Genomic DNA, 14,033 nt, shown 5'->3' on the forward strand with positions numbered 1-14,033 from the left:
AAAATACCTTTGAACCCTGAAAACACACTATATACATACAATCTCCTAGGCTAATAACAGGAGATGCTCATCTTGACAGCTCCAGAATCAGCTCCAACAAATAATTCCCGCACCTTGTAAATCCCTATAGACATTTCAGGCTCCAGTGATACGAGACATAATATGGCTACGGCTGTTTTTCCCTAATAATTTTGGAGAAATAAGCACAATCTGCATCGAAGCTGCAACATTTACTCTTGAATAATGTATCTCCACTTTAAAGTGTCTCTCCTGGCTTCGGGAATGTGATGCAGTAACGAGGACGTGTTTTTTGGCTATACTGTGGCATCACAGTGTGAACAGCAAGCATCCAACTTTCACTCGATCTGAGGAAAGAAGGGCTGTAATGAAAACATCTGCATCGAATATGCAGTTTTTTTTGCATGTTTTTCTATTTACCCTTTAAAAAAATACACTTTTCCCTCCCAGGACAAAACTATCCACAAATACATAACAATAGACTTAAAGAAGACACTAGATACTTGGTTGAGTTAGTTTACTGCAAGTGCTCTAACTATTTCCTTTTGGCTCGCACATCCATGCACTTTGCAAAATGCTGCATTTCCACTTTGCTGTTGACATCGACTGTATGTCTGCAAATTTTAACATTTCAAACTTTGAGTGGAAAATGATGCGAGTGTGACAAAACCAAGTATGGCTAAAACCTCAGGCTGTTGAGCTCTATGAGTAAACAGCTTAGTCTTTAACAGTTCCTGCTCATGTGTTGTCCCTGTAGAAGCACTTTGAGGTTTCTTTCTTTAATCTCTGACACTAAACGACATGAAGGCAGCACACCGTGTGATATATGTGTGCTGATGAATCACAGTGTTATAACAACTCCTGTGGGCCCTTAGCATGATGCCCCCCTGCCCCGAAGAAATTGACCTGCTGAGACCTGGACTTTAGAAGACCTCTGAAGTTGCCCTGTGGTAACTGGCAGCAAGGAATTAGCAACACAGTCCACAAGTTTCAAGGCCATAGCAATATTGTTGTTGTCAAACTCACTCACATCTGTACAGTTTCCCATTGCTGTTGTATCTAACACAGCAACTATGAGATCCAGCTGATACATGTGCCAGACTTTTATGTGATAATCAACATTATCAGCTTCATCTTTGAGTTGTTATATTAGCTATATTTTCTACCATGTACTGCACAGACAGAAATCTAGTATGAGGAAGCAATGTAAAGCCTCTTCCACAGAATCCACTGCTCCACTATCAGTCCTCTGGGCTTATTATTGCGACTCCAATCACCAGAATTCACAGCATATGCTAACACCACACTATAAATCTTCTTAATTTGATGGTCCCATGTGGTCGATTTTGATGTATTGCTATGTGCCTCAGAACACTGCATGAACCCCAACATGCAAAATACACACACACACACACACACACACACACACACACACACACACACACACACACACAAAGAAGCACACACAGTATCCAATAACATAATCCTCCCAAGCCTTTTTAAAGCAGGCCCTTCCCCCAGTTAAAAGCCACCGTATGTCACTGTATAGAGCTGACTAATGAGCCAGTCAAGAGAAAACGCCCTTTACCTACAAGGTTAATAAGTTATTATTACATAATCAAGCATGTGCAACTCTGCACAGTATTCAGTCTATTCCCTCAATCCGACTGTTTTAAAACTGACAGTAAACACCTTGTGACAAATTACAAGTTGCTCTGTGTATTATATGTTTGGGGAGTTGAATGAAAAGTTATTGATTCATTTCACAAAAGGGAAGCTAACACACTACCATTGATACTGTGACCTCAGAAGAGCGTTCCTAACTTTCTAAGGGAAACATTTTAAGATCATCTTGCCTACAGGGTCAAATAACAGTGAGTTTGTTATGGAAATTATCACCTGGCAAAAAGTCTAATCTCATGTCAAGTTCATGTCATATACGTCATCAGTGGCAGTGAGAAGTCTCCAACTTCATTGGACCACACCAGAATAATTTGGTAAGCAGAGTAAACCAGCCATAACCAACCGCATAAACTTAACTGACCTATATTTAAATGTTGATTATATTCTTTGTTGTGAAGCTCTTTGCAGAGGCATCAGAAAACAAATGCCACATAAAAAGTTATCAGACAGACTAATAATTCATCCTAATCTTTATCTGATGTGGTGATTTGCTACTTTGCTACATCATTGTAAAGTAAACTTCAGTATTTCCTTATTGCAGTTCAGGTCATTACAGTCAAAAGCAGATGTCTCTGACATCTGTAGTAATTTAGATTTGAGGCCAACTTATAAAGGATTTTTAAGAGTAACACCGATATGTGTTGAGTCAAATATCTGATATAGTAATATGTGGCAATATTTTCTGTTTCTTTGAGACACATGAATCAGATTTCCATAACATTAGTTGTCTGTAGTTTATATACTCGCCTACGTTCTGCCTGAATGCTCGGATCAGGCTAGTTGTTGCATTTGTGGCATTTCAAACACGAGTGTTGGCAACAGGGAAGTTGCAGAGTGCCCTCTGGTGGACAAACTATCAAATATCAACCTTCACAACATACTTGAAGGGTGTTTCTCCCTGTAACGTTAATCTATCAATAAATCAAACTTTCAGATTTGCCTTCCAACATTTTCATAATCATACATTGAATGCCAGAGTCAAGGAGAGCGGCAGCAAGACCTAAGCACAGAAATGACAGGTGGAACTGGGTTGCAAAGTGGCTTGGCAATTATGAGGATGTACTTTAAGCATGAATATCACACTTCATATGACATTTAATAATTTGATGTATATAAGGGCATCAGCTAAGCTATCTGCTGATGTGGACTGTCATTAAGATCAGCTGATCTGCTGGGATTTCAGATGACCTCGACAGCCTGCCTGAACTAACGCTGTTCGATTGAAACATAGCTTGCGATCGCAAAAAGCGGTTTAAAAAAATTATTTAATCATGTCTTTACATACAACTAAATCTTATGGGATAGTTGTATTAAGAAACAGTTGTAGTGGGCCAGAGCTAATCAATATTATTTTGAATTCCCCCAACTGGACCTGATCTCAGAGCTGCTTGTAGCACCAAAGCTGGCCTATAAATATTCAATTTCTGTGGCCAAACTTAAAGCTGAAAGTATTACATATTAAAATGAACTGTTTCCCAACTCGACAACAAAACAGTAATAATCCGCAGAAAGCAAAAACGGCCAACAAAAGTCCAAAGAAATGCCCGCCGAGAGAAATCCTCTGTGATGGAAAAGTGCTCGCTATTCAGCACTATTGTTAGTTCTCTCCATGATGGGCAAATAAGTGTTGCCCTTTAATTTGGTTCTGAATGGTGCAGACTGGCGACAAAGCAACAGTACTCGTCCAAATCAAATCTCATGGCTCTACTTTCTGCGTGATTACACAATAACTCAGAGCTGACTGATTGCCTACCTCCTGAAAATGCTGCCAACGTCACTGAATAGAGAATGGCTGGATTGGTGCTGCCCGTTTCTATTCACGGCGGCTGCCACAGCAAAGGGGAGAGTGCTAATGGTGCTGAATAGTAATGGCTAGATACTCTTAGAATTGAGAAACACAAGGAAACCTGTGCTGAATGCAACTGCTCAAGAGCGCATTATCTGTCATTCATAAAATATGAATGTTTCTGTGGATTCGACTAACTTCTAAAAGATTACCCTCCTATCTTTGATATGTTTCAAAGTTTCCCTTGTTCTGTAGGAAAAAAAAGGAAAGAAATGGTTACGGGTGTCTTTCTGACTGACCACCAACAACCTTCATGTTAATGAAAACGTCTAGGAAGCCAGAAATTTTTACCACTTTATGGAACCCATAAATCAAACAGCTGTCTGCCTCCACCATCAGGCATGTGTAAAACGAAGATAGCAAGAGTCCCTTACGTTTCTTTTCTTTTATCTTCACTGCTTTTTCCGCTCGCACTGAATTTCTGTTCGTTCTCCTCGCTCAAAGAAAGACTAGTGAGGGTCGAAGAGTTATGCATTCAACAATTGCCCCTAATAGCTTAAAGTCCCCAAGAGGAGAATAAAGAAACAATTTAACATATAAAGTGAAGCAAAGGGACTTCGTACTGTGAGATGACACTCTGAGGACCAAGGACTAGTGCTCCTTTGGCCAAAGATGATAGACTCCATTAGAAATCAACAGGGGGGGACTTTCACACAGCTTTACTTGTGCCCACAGGGTTCCAGAAAATGTTATTTACCCCATTATTTATTGACACACTGCTGGAAAAATAATCCTGAAATGGAGGGAGGGTTTTCTTTGAATGCCATATTTTGAAGGTTAAAAAAAATAATCCCCAATTTGCTTAAAAAAAACTTACCTTAAGACACAGGAATAGTATCCTACATCGTCCAACTCTGCTGGTCGGAACCATATAGCGTCCTCTTCTTTGCTCATCCTTGTGCCATCGAAACTAATGGGTTCCTCAAAGTCCCCGTGTCCTGCGCTTTTGTACCACATAAGGCTAAGTCCTGTGCTCTGTGCATGGGTGTAGTTGGCCCGAATATATCCATAGAATAAAGCGCATTTAATCCTTACAGGTTCCCCCAGAAGCACTTTGTATTTCAGGTAGTCCACCGACCAGTCTGTGCAGCCTTCCACTGAAAAAGAAGCAAGGAAAAAAAGGGAAATTGAAACATGGATATTTTATGTACCAATTTGCATTATCACCAAGCACAGAAATGGGGATTTGTTCTCGTGGACCATGTGCAAGCAGTCCTCGTATTACAATTAATCATGATGCTTGTTTCCTCCAGGCGGCACAAAATCGTAGCCCCTTTTTTGCCTTTCAAGTACACAGTAATATGAACACAAGTGGATATATATGCATGCCTTTGACACAAGGTGTCCTATATCCTGAAAAAAATGCATTCATGTGCTATTAAAGTGTTTTATTTCCACTGTGCCCCTTTGAATGTTAAAAATAACCCTCAACACAAGTTGTCGGCTCCAATCAGCAGTTCCTACCTTCACCTACGGATATTTCCATATTTATATATTTAACTTGTGTGTCACTAGCGCACATATTGAATTGATTCTACCAGCAATAAACTCTGCATAAACCACCATCAATATATGTTTAAATGGCAGTGATGGCACTAAACTACATTTGACCTGAGAAAATTAGAAGCGGCTGTATGTCTGCATTCATTTCCGAAAGCTATCAGACTTTCCTCTTAATGGAAAAAAGTAACTTGTCTCATATTGTGCCGGATCGCATGCCAGTGCTGAGCAATAGGGGTCTTCCTGTTAAGACATCTAATAAAGCCCACCAACTGTCAGTCAAAAAAAAGTTATGAAGATTAAATAGGAAAAGCATTATTCATGCAGAGCGAGCATTGAGGTGCTTTGGATTCCCAGACTTATTTTCCTTCTTAAGGTGTATATGAGATTCATGAGAAAGTCCAAATATCAAATTGATACTTAATCCTTGCCAAGCTCTTGCATACCAGTGAAAACTCTCTCTCTCTCACACACACACACACACACACACACACACACACACACACACACACACACACACAAACACACACACACATATACAAAAACAGCAGCAGAGTTGCTATTTGAGATTTTAATATGCAGGGAGTTATATAAAAAGACAGAAGTACAGTAAGTACTCATCAGTGTGACAAGCAAGGATTTGGCGAGAAAAATCTCAACACCGATGCTGATGACTTCTCAAAGCCACACCAGTCTTCGAGCTGGGGCTTCATTTTGACACGTGTACTGAATTTCTCATACTTGTTCTGCTACCATGTTGACAACACCGGGTATTTCTATTTGCCTGTTCGCAGACCTGCCAAAGTACTCCCCCAAAAAACTTTGTGGTACTTTGTGCTACAGCTGACATTTAGCATATACAGACTATTAGGTATCTAGTTCAGACATTTGCTCAGAGTTTTCCTGCAAACAAAAAAAAACATGTATATAGTATTTTTTAAAACTTTTTTTAAAAACTGGACTTTAATTTACTTTAGCTGTTTTTGAAAACAGCCAAAAATAGCAATTAAATGACAAAGACTTCAAGCATGCTAACTACATGCTGACCAATCACGATTGCATGCGTGATCACCCCCAAAAGCCTGTTTTAAGCCAGGAAAATCCAAAGACATTTTTTATGTATGTACTTATATATAGAATCACAAATCCATTGCAAATTCAAGAGAACACTGGACAGTTAGTATTGTTGAACTGACAAAAATCAACAGCTATCCAGGTACTCACACAAATACAGACAGACAGGTTTCTCTCTCTGAAAAATAAAAAAGTACCAATTATGCTTTGCAGCTGCATTTTCTGGAGATATGCTCTGTATCACAATGCAAAATTAGGGCAAGGATTGCTAACAAACAGACTTAAAGGCACACTGTGTAAAATCTAACCACTAGATGTCAGTAGATTGTAGTTTTCAGCCAACTAAGTTCTTGATTCAGGTGCATAATCCTAGCTACAGTGGCCACAGTAGGACAAACAACTCTGGCCACTGTTTATCTGTAGTGAGTTTAGGCTGTCAGTCTGCTATTTACCTCTGCTGGTGCCCATATGTATTGGATACCAGCTGAAGAGGCTGTAAAACTTTGTGAAAGAAATCTGATACAACTTGATGAGTCACTGAAGTGGCTGTCTGTCCAGTGACAACGATACTAAGGCGACTTGTTGAGGATATGCTAAACCTTTCACTTGCTAACTGCTTGCCAACAGCTTGCTGCGTTTAGCTGTTGTTAGCTTCTGTTAGCTGTTCAAAGAAAGATTCACTAATATTGGCTATCAGTGTTGGACTCTGACACTTATACGATGTGAGAATGTAAGAAAACTGCTTATCAGAGAGAAAGTGTGATTTTTAAGACACCCGAGCCTAACGTTAGCTGCCATAACAGCTTATAACCAGCTGTTGTTGTTGTAGCCCGTTTGTTGTCAGCTGTCCAAAGACGGGTGGGTCACATGTCTAATCTACTGACAATATGTAATTGTGACAATATCAGGAATAAACAATCATGTTTATATAGTTCCAGTTATATCTGACACAGCAGCTACTCATTATTTTGTTGGTGCATCGGCAAAAAATGCATGTTCATACCAAGACTGCCAATTCCTCTGCAATCTGCTGCAACAAAATGATCAGTTTTCAACTTTCTAAATAAAGCTAAAGCTTTATGAAGACCTATGCTTGTGAGCTACGAACAAACAGTTTTACATGTTTGAAACAAAAAGAGGCCACTCTGATGAAAAACAAGCTTTCACACTACTTCACCTTACCTTCACTATTTTCCCTTCCTGTTCCTGACATTCTCTTTTCTCCTCACTTCACCTTGCAGCAAAGCTCTTTTTTAAAGAAGCAGCTGGTGAGCACAGCTGTCTCATACTCAACAGGCCTCGCTAATTGAGCTTCTACAAATGTTTTATTTACCAAATAAGCAACTCAACCGCCAATCAGCGAGGTGTGCTGTGTGCTGCAGTTATTGGGGGTAAATGTGGGAGGGGTGTTAACAGGGAATTCATTAACCATGCTGATTTATGTTATTGTACTGTACTGTATGGGGCTGGAAGGGTCCTGCTGAGCGTGGAGGAAACAGTGCTTGTGGGTGCTTAATGTGTTGGAGAAAACGAGAAAAAAGGGAAAGAAATTCAAGAGAACAGTACACAAAAAAGATGTCAAGATCGTGGCACACGGAGATGTTCCCAGGATATCAGCAGTGGAACAGCTGAACCTGGCATCCATGTACACCAGGCAGTCACAGTGGTTGGCTGGCAGAATTTCTGAATTTTTCTCTACGACTCACACCCATTGCAGAGTGAGTTTCAGAGTTTTTTCCTTCTAGGCGAAGGTTTCTGAACCTTTTTGTACTATGTGCAAATCCTATGTTAGTAATTGTCTGTTATGGTCATATTGAGAGTTTGCATGTGACGATGAATGACTTGTGACTGCAGTGGGAACAAATAGTAACCTGAATCTGAACCTGTGGAAGTCCATCACAATTACAGAGACTTTGAAGAGGAAGACTTTGCTGTCAGTCTCATGACAGTCTCATGAAATATATACTTTTCCACCTGAAAAAGTGTTGAGTCACCCTTCATTTCTTCATATGTAAATGTACATGGAAATACAGTATATAAGGGGAAAATGGAGTTGGTACAATTCTAACAAGCCTGACAGTAAATATTTGGTATTACCACCTCTATTCTTCAGCACAGCCTGAACTCTCTTAGCTAGCTTTGTCATTACTTTAAGTAGTCTTCAGGAATAGTTCTCCAGAATTCTTGAAGGACATTCAAAACTTTCTTTGGATGTTGGCTGCCTGCTACAATAACTTTGAGGTTTGGGCTCTTGGGAGGCCAATCCATACTGACTGTGTAGCATTGTGTGCTTTTCTGTCAAGGTATACTTTTATACAGTATACAATGGCATTACATTGCAGATCAGAATCTGCCAGTACGTTTCTGTTTTCTATCAGTTTTGATTGATAGAACACTGCTGGTTGAAGTTCAGCCCCAAACCATCACAGCGGTTCCATCATGTTTTACAGATGGTTATAGACGCTCACTGTTGTACCTCTCTCCTCTCACCTTCTCTGCACATATTGACAGCAGAATTTTACCAAAGATTTGAAATTTGGATTGGATGGATGAATCTCTCAGGTCATGTGTCAGGTATTTGCTGGACTTCCTAAGGACATGACTTTCAGATACTGTTGTGGATAGTTTTTAATTTTTCTTTTTTAGTCTGTCATTTTTTCTTTTGTCTTCCACATGTCCAGTTTCCTCATCGTTTTTCAAAGACATACAACACACCATGACAAGATATGCCAAGTTTGATGTTAATAACTCTTTGGGAATGACCTCGTAGGCGATCTTTAATTAAAGACTTCTGCACAGTAATGTAGCATAAGGAACTGTGATAGAAAGACATGGATTTAAGATTCCATCCACACATGTTCAAAGAGACAAAAACATTATATATATATATATATATTTATATATAAAATTTGTGTCATACATGTTTTTCAGTTATTTTTTGTTTTAAATTACATGGTTAGATATTGTTCTGTGTGTTATGACAACATAACTGACAATTTCAGATCAGTCAATTTGCATCTTCACAATTTTTTATTTTCCTACTTTTTTCAAGGATTCAAATCTTTTTCCTTTAATTTGTCTCCTATTTGCACTTATTTTAGCACATCCGATCTATGTGCCTAGGAGTGAGGGGGTGACGCAGGCCCAAATGGTCATTTCTTCCCTGAGCACTTTAGGAATTTAATTTGTCCGTGCTTAATTTGCTTGCATGATAGGTGATTCTTTTCTGTTCGTCACTTAATTGGTATTCAGTTCAGCAATAGTTCACTTCATCTATGTCATACTGAAGTTGTTAGAATAAGACAGGAAACAGGAAATCAGTTAAGCAGATAAAGAAAGAAAGAAAGAAAGCACTTTGTCATAAAACTAACTCTGGAATTCACCTAATCAAAAATGCTCAATTACAACACGCAGCGTTATAGAACTTGGGGCTGAACAATGCCTTTAAATTTCTGTTATTAGTCTTTTATTTTTCACAGTTAGGCAGCTCTGACAGTTCATTTCACCTACAGGCAGCAGCCGTTCCAAATCTGCCTCATCTGACTTGATCATAAATCAGCAACAATAAGTTGCTGCTTTCATTAAACGAGTCTGAGAAGCCCGCATTCAGATGCAACGCTCTGACGCGACCCCCTAAACCTTTCTCTGATTTCCTCAATTAAATGTGTCTCTCTGGTAGCAAGACAATGAAAAATACAACCTAAAATTGTACAAAGAGCATATAACTAGAAACAGAATTAAGCAAATTCAAATGATGGAGAGGGCGGGGTGCGCTCCATGAGCTGCCCAACAGCACAATCCTTTTCCCTGTTATTAAGTCTAACAGTTTCTATGGCAACAACAGGTCTAGCCTCGCTTATCGAGAACTTGCTAATTAGTTTGTGGACGATAATAACTTGAAGGCTTAAGGTAAGACAACCACAGCCAAGATGGTTTCGCTTCTAATCATGTGTCCTAATTGAGACTCTGAAGTGTTTTAATCTCACAACTAATAAAAACATCAGGAGAGTGTAAAAGGTTAGACAAGCAGGCAGCAGCTCCAACAAAGATGAAATACTTTAGCAAAAGCATGCACAAAGTAACAGATTATGTTTCTGATACGTCTCTTAGGTTTTTACTTACATCCACAGATGGTACAGAGATACTGTGAGGCTTCTTCTACTGTTCTTTTCAGGTGTTAGGACCAAAACACAGATATGGATAAACTCACATTCTTACCCAATGAGTCAATGGAAAGTCATTGCAACTCATTGCTCTGGAGACCCTGAACGTCTCCGACAGGAGTCACTCCTACTCATGCAAGACCCGTTCTAACAGTTTAATGACAGATATATGCTCGTCTCCTTTCCAGGATATCAACTTGTGAAGTGCTGCCAGTGTTCCAGTACTCCTGCTAAATTTGGATCTGCTAAATCTGTCTAAGGTGTATAACATTTGTATTAAACTGAGCCAACTTTTATATGGAGGGTGATCATTGCAGATGAGAACTGCATCAAAACACCACCTAGAGCAGGGGTGGGGGAACTCTAGGCCTCAAGGGCCAGTGTCCTGCAAGTCTTAGATGTGTCCTTGATACAACCAGTGTTGGTCAAGTTACTTGAAAAAAGTAATCGTAACTAATTACCGATTACTTCCCCAAAAAACGTAATCCTGTTACTTTACTGATTACTTATTTTCAAAAGTAATTAATTACTTAGTTACTTAGTTACTCAGTTACTTTTTAAAAACACGATTTACAACCTGAATAGGTGATAAAGTGATAGATCTTTCAGCCCAATTCTACTTTTTCTGCATAATCCATCATACAAAATGTAATCAAATGGAAAAGTCTCTTTTTTTTTTTAACTTGTTTTATTAGTTTTAACCTTTTAACTTTATGCATCAAGCAAAAATTTAATTATATGCAACATTCTCTGACTGGAAGAAATTTGTTTAACATTTAAACTTATTTTCTGCACATTCCAGCACATAATTTCTTTTTTTTTGTGTGTTTACACTCACTCTTTCAAATAGATGCAAGTAAAACACAGCAGAAAATAAATAATATCAAAGACTCAGCGGTCCTGTTGCTCTATTTTCACCTGTAAAGCAGGAGTCGGGTAGGCGGAGGTTTGCCCTGGTGCAGCTGTGCCGCAGCGGTCAGTGGAAGAATCCGCGAGTTTCTCTGTGAATTTCCCATTACATGGTAGCGCACTCGGTGCTTGTTTGGAAGTTTAGGGGTTTCTTTCGCTGTAAAAAGACGTTTTCTTCCCACGCACAACGGACACTAATGTTTTTGTCACTTTTTATGGAATCAAACTCAAAACAAGGTCAGTACTTCCACGCTTTAAACGCTGCACGCTCATACTCTCTCCCACACTCGATATATGATCCACTGTTGATCTGCACACAGCTGTTGCCACGAACGTCGCACTCGCTTACGTCACTGTCATGAGACATTCTCGCAAAAAAATCACGGTTTTAGTAACGCAGTAACGCAGCGTTCCTACGGGAAAGTAACGGTAATCTAATTACCGTTTTTGCAATAGTAATCCCTTACTTTACTCGTTACCTGAAAAAAGTAATCAGATTACAGTAACGCATCTCTGGATACAACACAGCTGATTAAAATGGCTAAAATACCTCCTCAACATGTCTTGAAGTCCTCCAGAGGCCAGCTAAAGAACTAATCATTTGACTGAGGTATGTTGACCCAGGGCGATATCTAAAACCTGCAGGACACCAGCCCTTAAGGCCTGAAGTTCCCCACCCCTAGAGACTACACAGCGGTCATCAGTAGAGGAGTTCGTAATGTCTAAATGTAACAGTGGGCTCTGCACAACACAGAACCCTTACATTAACTCTAACAATGCAAGTGGGTCAGAGCAATCTAAAACTGGGCTTTTCAGGAAACCAGGTGATCTCTTGAAGACCACCAGGAGGGGGGATTTTAAAACAGGCATTGTTTTGATTTCTTTGGGATGATTCTCAGAAATTTGTCCAGGAAACCCAGTATATACCCAAGGCAAATTCTAACTATAATGAAATCCTCATGTGGCTTAGTTGCAATTGTTTTGTATACCACGGAAATCAATGCTATTTTTAAATGAAATGGGGAAACTGTATTGTATAGGATCTTTAAGTGAGGGATCTGAACTACTTAGAAATATGAAGGGGAATCTACTACTCTTCTAAGCTCTGCTAACTGACCAATAAATTTGTCTTTCCACCCTCTAACATTTTCTGGCAGCAGAAGAGAAAGAGATAGATTTACTCAGAAGTACTTTTTGGCTGAGCAGACTGGATTTGGTACCAAAAAGAAAAGAAAAGAAAAAAGGCCACAGTAAACGCTTTGCTGTTAAACATCCACCAGCCTGGCTCTGTCACTGCCTTTCCCATCAGGACTGCAAACAAACATTCAGTCCACTCATTTCTTTAAAGCTGCATATTTTCCATTTTATTGAAGAAAAATAATTTCTCTGAGAATGAAAGAGAGGCAGTAGACTAAACTTCTTTAGTTACATAGAAAGAAAAGGTATTTGTAATCAAAGTGACAATTGTCAGACTGAAAAATAATTTTGTACCTATTTGTGGGTGTCTGATAAAAAGGTCCAGTAGTTGAAATACAGCACTAAAGATGTAACACGAGGTCATTTCAACCGTGAAATTACTGTGAGATCAAAGATGTTCTGACCAACCTGGATGGCTTTGAAAATATCTCTAGAAAGAAGAAGTAAAGAGAAAAACATTAATTTCTCTGTAAAGTTGAACTACAGCCCAGCTGTTTAAAGGTCTTGTTGTATTTATCTTCCACCTATCCTCAAATTGTCCGTTTCAGAGTTTTGACAGAGAGTTATCATTCATTTCGGCAAGCCAGGGTAGGGATTCTGCATGATCTGTTGGCAGGAAACAAACATGGTACAAAGCCTAATTGAACTCGATTAACATTTCCCTGCTCACCAGATTTCCGTTCTGCTGGATCACAATTGGTGCGGGAATTGGCCAATCTGCTGAGGGATAATAACTCCGGCAGCACTTCAGCGTCTGGAACACTCGTAATCAATGTCTGCGCCTGTGTCTCATCCTTAAACTCCCATGACGCATACGTTTAAGAAAAGGGGTGGGGGAGTGTTTAGTCTGTCCAAGCTTGCAACGGTCCTGCTTGTCAGCTGGACAAATGGTCACCGCTAAGTGTCAGCTGCCACGTTTTGCCAAATGATCACAGAACAAGTGTTTGAACCTCACTCTGCATCAAAATCAGGATTTTATAGAGCTGCATTCAATGACACATCGAAATAAGGTCTTCCCTTCCTGACTTAACTACACCATTAAGCAAAGACAGGGCCATTTGTCAAGCACACCTTGTTTTTATGTTAGCCATGTTTGTCTCATTTGTCCAACTGTGCAAAAATACACAGGCCTCATTTATAAAAAGGCTACCCTTCATGTTTTATGCTTGTGACAAAACCCAAACCAGGAGGGTGATACAGACCCTCACTGACTACTTTGTTAGGTACATGTGGATGCAAATATCTAATCAGCCAATTATAGGTCAGCAATTCAATGTGGGTTGAGATGACATGTTAAAGAGCAAACCGAGCATCAGGATCAGGAAGAAAGGTGATTTAAGGGATTTTGAACATAGCATGGCATGATCCACCGGGATTTTTCCACATCACCATCTCTGAGGTTTACATGGAATAGTCTGGGGAAATGAGAAAATATCCAGTGAGTTGTCTGGGTAAAAATACCTTTTAGTGGTCAAAGGTCATAGGGGAATGTCCAGATTGCTTTGAACTGCTTTGGAGTGTGCAGAAGAGCATCTCTGAATGCACAACACCTCAAATTTTCAAGCAAACGGGCGACAGTGGCAGAAGACCACACTGACTGCTGCTCCTGTCAGGTAAGAACAGGAAAGTCTGGCTACAGGTCA

The 14,033-nt window shown here is 39.6% G+C and overlaps 1 protein-coding gene across 2 annotated transcripts in view; it reads right to left on the reverse strand.

Moving 5' to 3' along the window:
* Positions 1-14,033, reverse strand: part of LOC146360913 (interleukin-1 receptor accessory protein-like 1-B) — a 334,871-nt gene that overhangs the window by 198,367 nt on the left and 122,471 nt on the right. For both annotated transcript variants that reach the window (XM_084920835.1, XM_084920834.1), the window contains exon 3: positions 4,365-4,644. In XM_084920835.1, the coding sequence (XP_084776961.1) occupies positions 4,365-4,644 (280 nt within the window). The remainder of the gene's footprint in view (positions 1-4,364; positions 4,645-14,033) is intronic.

The sequence above is a fragment of the Perissodus microlepis genome, chromosome 23, assembly GCF_051167445.1.
Source record: "Perissodus microlepis isolate ML-2025 ecotype Zambia chromosome 23, ASM5116744v1, whole genome shotgun sequence".
Taxonomy (NCBI): domain Eukaryota; kingdom Metazoa; phylum Chordata; class Actinopteri; order Cichliformes; family Cichlidae; genus Perissodus; species Perissodus microlepis.